This window comes from Perca fluviatilis, chromosome 5, assembly GCF_010015445.1.
Source record: "Perca fluviatilis chromosome 5, GENO_Pfluv_1.0, whole genome shotgun sequence".
Taxonomy (NCBI): Eukaryota; Metazoa; Chordata; class Actinopteri; order Perciformes; family Percidae; genus Perca; species Perca fluviatilis.
The window spans coordinates 37,876,190-37,883,689 of NC_053116.1; the positions used below are offsets into that span (position 1 = coordinate 37,876,190).

Consider the following 7,500-nt stretch of genomic DNA (forward strand, 5'->3'; position numbering starts at 1 on the left):
AAAAGAGACTTCAGATACAGTATTAGGGGACCACTAAGGCCTATATAAAAGAGACTTCAGATACAGTATTAGGGGACCACTAAGGTCTATATAAAAGAGACTTCAGATACAGTATTAGGGGACCACTAAGGTCTATATAAAAGAGACTTCAGATTCAGTATTAGGGACCACTAAGGTCTATATAAAAGAGACTTCAGATACAGTATTAGGGACCACTAAGGTCTATATAAAAGAGACTTCAGATACAGTATTAGGGGACCTCTAAGGCCTATATAAAAGAGACTTCAGATACAGTATTAGGGGACCACTAAGGTCTATATAAAAGAGACTTCAGATTCAGTATTAGGGACCACTAAGGTCTATATAGAAGAGACTTCAGATACAGTATTAGGGGACCACTAAGGTCTATATAAAAGAGACTTCAGATACAGTATTAGGGGACCACTAAGGCCTATATAAAAGAGACTTCAGATACAGTATTAGGGGACCACTAAGGTCTATATAAAAGAGACTTCAGATTCAGTATTAGGGGACCACTAAGGTCTATATAAAAGAGACATCAGATACAGTATTAGGGGACCACTAAGGTCTATATAAAAGAGACATCAGATACAGTATTAGGGGACCACTAAGGTCTATATAAAAGAGACTTCAGATACAGTATTAGGGGACCACTAAGGTCTATATAAAAGAGACTTCAGATACAGTATTAGGGGACCACTAAGGCCTATATAAAAGAGACTTCAGATACAGTATTAGGGGACCACTAAGGTCTATATAAAAGAGACTTCAGATACAGTATTAGGGGACCACTAAGGTCTATATAAAAGAGACTTCAGATACAGTATTAGGGGACCACTAAGGTCTATATAAAAGAGACTTCAGATACAGTATTAGGGGACCACTAAGGTCTATATAAAAGAGACTTCAGATACAGTATTAGGGGACCACTAAGGTCTATATAAAAGAGACTTCAGATACAGTATTAGGGGACCACTAAGGTCTATATTAAAGCATCCAAAGAGCACCATGTCATGGGACCTTTTAACCAAGTAGTTAAAGTGTAACTTACTGTGGTAATAAACTCCTTTCCGATTCTGATTTTAGTTTTGTCGACCTGTCTTGTTGCACCGTCCAAATTTTCTTCAAAACTTGACATTTTCAGCGTGTGGCTCGCTAGCTACAAGTTTGTCGTTGCGTCCCGAAGCGAACGGAGTTTGAGAACGGCGACATCATCACAACGATGTCAGGCAGTTATCCTGGAAATGTACTGTCGTTGATCCAGACTAGTTTCTCTCTGTCTGCCTGTCTGTCTCACCCTGTCTCCTGTCTGTCAGCAGGAGTCTCCCGGTCCCACATCCTGTCCTCTGGTCTTCGCCCTGCAGAGTTCTGCCTTAGTGCCGTTGGGCCTGAGCACCACTGTTGTGCTGCGGGGACGAAACCTGGACGTCTACACTGTGAGATCAGCTCCTGTTTATAATGATCACTTCAACTGATGTAATTGTACATAAAGTCTCGGGGGTCTCGGACCCCGAGTCTGTGAGTGTGGAGATTGGGATTGAGCCAATCAGGGAGCAGAACAGTTAAACTTTATCACACTAGGGATGCACCGAATCCAGATTTTTGGGGTTCGGCCGAATACCAAATCCACTGGTTAAAGGTATTATGGAGGATTTTCTTTTTCCGGGTGGATCATCAAGACTATTGGTCCTCCTAGCTGTCAATCATTCTGGCGCTATGTTTACGTAAGGCCGTGGTACGTGCTCGTCCCTAGGGTAGTTTTCGCTTTCTGCGCATGAATACTTTCAGGTGTATATGTGTGGTGAGCATAGGTAGTGAGCTACGGTTTCAGCCATTCATTGAAGCTCGCCGTTCTCACCGTGTTTTTTCAAAATGTCTGAGGGTCGCAAGAGAAAAGGTGTCTAGGAATTGTACGACAAGAAGAGAAAGGCCTCTGAAGAAAGAAACAAGACCGGAGTGTTTTTGGGAGAATGTTTCACACGCTGGCGTGCGCTAAAAGCACAGGTTGGGCTCTCCATTGATGCCTCAGTCGCCAAGTTTCTACTCAACAGGTAAAGTTTGGCGTGCTATTTGGAGAAATCCATTTAAAATCACTGCTAGTGAAAGTTGATGTAAGCTCTGATTAGCGATGCTAGCCCTGGCACAAGTCACGCACCGCACACACGGTAAACATCTCAATTTGTGAAAAAGTGCAAATCTTCTTTCTGAAAGTAGCTTGTATGAGCCATGCCGACAGCAACTTGTAAACAGTGCACTCTCGTGCACACGTTTAATAGGCGTTCCCTCTCGGGAGCAGGCAGAGTGTTGCGCATGTGCATTTTTTCAAAAAGTGGAGAGGGCGGTTCTTTTCTAAAATTCGGGATAATCCTCCACTATACCTTTAAGATTCTGCCAAAACCGAATACCGAATCCTCCTCCCAGCCTCAGTCCATGAACACAGTAAACACATGAATGAAGTAAACAACGTCCACAGCAGTGTATTTTTCATTTTATTTTATTGTAGGACTACCAAAGCTGGTAACGGTCGTCTGGTTAACACCAGTTTTTAGCCGTGACTGTCCTTCCTTTGCCGTACCTGAAGTTGCTGCATTCTGGCTGCTGTCTGGAGATTCCTTCGTGCACAACTCGTATTATTTTGGATGTTTCGTACCAGATGTTGTAACAGCGGCCATGTTGTGTATAGTTTAGGGTCCTCGCCACCACCAGACCAATCGGCATTGAACAGATGGAACATGTAGCTGGACTTGAATGGTCTTCTTTTGACTGAAAGTACTGCCAAACAACAACTTGTTCTGCTCACCAGATCCATGTCCACTTCCTCACAGCCTACTGCTCACCAGATCCATGTCCACTTCCTCACAGCCTGCTGCTCACCAGATCCATGTCCACTTCCTCACAGCCTGCTGCTCACCAGATCCATGTCCACTTCCTCACAGCCTGCTGCTCACCAGATCCATGTCCACTTCCTCACAGCCTGCTGCTCACCAGATCCATGTCCACTTTCTCACAGCCTACTGCTCACCAGATCCATGTCCACTTCCTCACAGCCTGCTGCTCACCAGATCCATGTCCACTTCCTCACAGCCTACTGCTCACCAGATCCATGTCCACTTCCTCACAGCCGACTGCTCACCAGATCCATGTCCACTTCCTCACAGCCGACTGCTCACCAGATCCATGTCCACTTCCTCACAGCCTACTGCTCACCAGATCCATGTCCACTTCCTCACAGCCTGCTGCATTGAACGCTCCACCTACGTAAACACCTTCCCGTAATCAACGGCGCCGTCATTACGGCGACCAGCGTAGCGCGCCGAGTGCAAGCGGAGGGTTCGGTTCCCTTGGAAAAATATTCTAAGGTTCGGCAGAAACCAGAACCCCGTCAAAAAGCCCAAATATTCAGCCGAATCTGAAGCCGAAATCCTGGATTCGGTGCATCCCTGTATCAAATTGTAGTGGAACCTACTCATAGGATTGTGGTTTTGGGTTAGATCTAATCTCTGGTCTTCATGTAGTCCTGATCTCTGTGTCTTCATGTAGTCCTGATCTCTGGTCTTCATTTAGTCCTGATCTCTGGTCTTCATGTAGTCCTGATCTCTGGTCTTCATGTAGTCCTGATCTCTGGTCTTCATGTAGTCCTGATCTCTGGTCTTCATGTAGTCCTGATCTCTGTGTCTCTGTGCAGGATGAAGCCCAGTATCTGTGTGTCGTGGAAATCGAAGGAGTCCAGTTCAATCTGACGGCTGCTGTGGAGAAAACCCCGACAACACACACACCTTCACCTGCAGCCCACACCAGGTACACACACTCTCACTTTGTGTTGACCCCATAGCCCAGTGCTTCTCAAATGGGGGTACATGTCCCCCTTGTGGTACTCTGGAGGATTGCAGGGGGTACATGTCCCCCTAGGGGTACTCTGGAGGACTGCAGGGGGTACGTGTCCCCCTAGGGGTACTCTGGAGGACTGCAGGGGGTACGTGTCCCCCTAGGGGTACTTTGGAGGACTGCAGGGGGTACGTGTCCCCCTAGGGGTACTCTGGAGGACTGCAGGGGGTACATGTCCCCCTAGGGGTACTTTAGAGGACTGCAGGAGGTACGTGTCCCCCTAGGGGTACTTTGGAGGACTGAAGGGGGTACGTGTCCCCCTAGGGGTACTCTGGAGGACTGCAGGGGGTACGTGCCCCCCTAGGGGTACTTTGGAGGACTGCAGGGGGTACGTGTCCCCCTAGGGGTACTCTGGAGGACTGCAGGGGGTACGTGTCCCCCTAGGGGTACTTTGGAGGACTGCAGGGGGTACGTGTCCCCCTAGGGGTACTCTGGAGGACTGCAGGGGGTACGTGTCCCCCTAGGGGTACTTTGGAGGACTGCAGGGGGTACGTGTCCCCCTAGGGGTACTTTGGAGGACTGCAGGGGGTACGTGTCCCCCTAGGGGTACTCTGGAGGACTGCAGGGGGTACGTGTCCCCCTAGGGGTACTTTGGAGGACTGCAGGGGTACGTGTCCCCCTTGTGGTACTCTGGAGGACTGCAGGGGGTACGTGTCCCCCTAGGGGTACTTTAGAGGACTGCAGGGGGTACGTGTCCCCCTAGGGGTACTTTAGAGGATTGCAGGGGGTACGTGTCCCCCTAGGGGTACTTTAGAGGACTGCAGGGGGTACGTGTCCCCTAGGGGTACTTTGGAGGACTGCAGGGGGTACGTGTCTCCCTAGGGGTACTTTGGAGGACTTCAGGGGGTACGTGTCCCCCTTGTGGTACTCTGGAGGACTGCAGGGGGTACGTGTCCCCCTAGGGGTACTTTGGAGGACTGCAGGGGGTACGTGTCCCCCTAGGGGTACTTTAGAGGACTGCAGGGGGTACGTGTCCCCCTAGGGGTACTCTGGAGGACTGCAGGGGGTACGTGTCCCCCTAGGGGTCCTCTGGAGGACTTTTTGCAAAATGTTTTTCAGTTCCAAGGCTGTAGTTACTTCTACTGTCTTTATTTTCTCCAAGTTTGTCGCTTTTTTCAAAGTTTTTGTCTCTGTTTTTGAAGTCTGTCACCTTTTTCTGAAGGTTTTGTAGTTTGTTTTGACCTCTTCTCGCCTTTCTTCCTGACTTTTCTCTACTGTCTCTTTTTTCAAAGTTTTTCTTTCAGCTTCTTTCAAAGTTTTTATCACTTTTTTGAAGTTTGTCGCTTATTTGAATTTTGTTGTCACTTTTGTCGCCCTATTGTTGCCTTCCTTCTTTCTTTCTACCGTCTTTTTCCAAGTTTTTGTCTCCTTTTCTCATCATTATCTAAATATTTTCCAGGTCCAAGGCTGTTGTTTAGTAAATCTATCGCTGACATCGCTGTATTCTTCCTCTTTATAGAGACTTTTTTTTTTTCTACCAAAAACCATTCGCTCTGGTTAGGGGGGTACATGGCTTAAAAACACTGTTCAAAGGGGGAACATTATAGAAAAGAGCTTGAGACCCTCTGATACTGACTGTATATATTATAAAGATGGACAATGTGTCTCCACTTCCTCCCACTGTACAAAAGTGAAGCCAAAATCTCCTGAATATTGGCGCTGCCATCTTGTAATGTTGGAGTCTGCGCAGTAGTGATCAAAAGTCCCGCCCACACACCCGCTCGACCAATCACGAGTCAATCCCAGCTGTCAATCATGACGTCTCACCCTGTTTTTATACCATCAACAAACCAACTAACTAACAAAAACCAAACTGGTCCGAAAAATGAACAAACATCAGCATGATCAGACTTTTTGAGTTTGGCCCGTGTCAAAATGTTTGTTTATTTACACATCTCTCTCTCCACCTGTCTCTCTCTCCACCTGTCTGTCTCTCTACCTGTCTGTCTGTCTGTAGTTTCAGTATGCTGTCAGTCAGCTTCAGTATTCGACGGCTGTCTATCTGCGCAGAGGAGAGAGACGCATCGACACCTTACCTGGCCTCCAACGTAAGAACCTCACCTGGAAGCATCTGTCTGTGTGTGTGTGTGTGTGTGTCTGTGTGTCTGTGTGTGTGTGTGTGTGTGTGTGTGTGTGTGTGTGTGTCTATGTCTATTTCTATATGTCTGAGTGTGTGTGTGTGTGTGTGTGTGTGTCTGTCTGTCTGTCCTGTGTGTGTGTGTGTGTGTGTGTGTGTGTGTGTGTGTGTGTGTGTGTGTGTGTGTCTATGTCTGTGTGTGTGTGTGTGTGTCTCTGTCTGTCTGTCTGTCTGTCTGTGTGTGTGTGTGTGTATGTGCGTGTCTGTGTGTGTGTGTGTCTGTGTCTATGTCTATATGTGTGTGTGTGTGTCTCTGTCTGTGTCTGTCTGTGTGTGTGTGTCTGTCTGTCTGTGTGTGTGTGTGTGTGTGTCTGTGTCTGTCGTCTGTGTGTGTGTGTGTGTGTGTGTGTGTGTGTGTGTGTGTGTGGCTGTGCGTCGTGTGTGTGTGTGTGTGTGTGTGTGTGTCTGTGTCTATGTCTATATGTGTGTGTGTGTGTGTGTGTCTCTGTCTGTGTCTGTCTGTGTATGTGCGTGTCTGTGTGTGTGTGTGTGTGTGTGTCTGTCTGTGTTGTCTGTGTCTATGTCTATATGTGTGTGTGTGTGTCTCTGTCTGTGTCTGTCTGTGTGTGTGTGTGTGTCTGTGTCTGTCTGTGTGTGTGTGTGTGTGTGTGTCTGTCTGTGTCTGTCTGTGTGTGTGTGTGTGTCTCTGTCTGTGTCTGTCTGTGTGTGTGTGTGTGTGTGTGTGTGTGTGTGTGTCTGTGTCTATGTGTGTGTGTGTCTCTGTCTGTGTCTGTCTGTGTGTGTGTGTGTATGTGTGTGTGTGTGTGTGTGTGTCTGTGTGTCTGCGTGTGTGTGTGTTTTGGTTGAGACGTGCAGATTTCATTGGCTGATATTTGTTTCCTGTGTTATTCAGTCCAGCTGTACGACTGCTCAGCCGGCCAATCAGATTGCTCACAGTGCAGGGCGGTGCCGGAGGAGTACGGCTGCGTGTGGTGTTCAGGAAGTTGTGTTTACAACCAATCCTGTACCAGCGTACCTGCAGACACCTGCCCCCCTCCTCAGATCACACAGGTGAGTCGAACAATCAGTCCGTGAGTATGTTTTACATGCACACTAATATTACACTAGTTTTCCAAATTTAATACAAGTCATGCAAACAACATATTCTGTTATATGTAATAATATAATAATATTCTTGAAAAGGCCTTTTTTGAATTTAGCATTTTCCTGATAGAGACATGTGTCATATGTCGGTATTATTTAGTTTTAGGCCCCAAAATTGTCAGAAAAGGCCCCAGAAATGCCAGAAAAAGCATTTTCCTGATAGAGACATGTGTGATATGTCGGTATTTTTAAAAGCATTCTTTGGATATATACAGTACAGGCCAAAGGTTTGGACACACCTTCTCATTCAATGTGTTTCTTTATTTTCATGACTATTTACATTGTAGATTCTCACTGAAGGCCTCAAAACTATGAATGAACACATATGGAATTATGTACTTAACAAAAAAGTG

General features: G+C 46.9%; 1 protein-coding gene across 1 annotated transcript in view; it reads left to right on the plus strand.

Moving 5' to 3' along the window:
• plxnb3 (plexin B3) overlaps window positions 1–7,500 on the plus strand; it is a 197,987-nt gene that overhangs the window by 132,206 nt on the left and 58,281 nt on the right. The window contains 5 exon segments of the mRNA XM_039800788.1: window positions 1,341–1,457; window positions 3,707–3,779; window positions 3,782–3,819; window positions 5,864–5,954; window positions 6,897–7,054. Of these exon segments, the coding sequence (XP_039656722.1) occupies window positions 1,341–1,457; window positions 3,707–3,779; window positions 3,782–3,819; window positions 5,864–5,954; window positions 6,897–7,054 (477 nt within the window).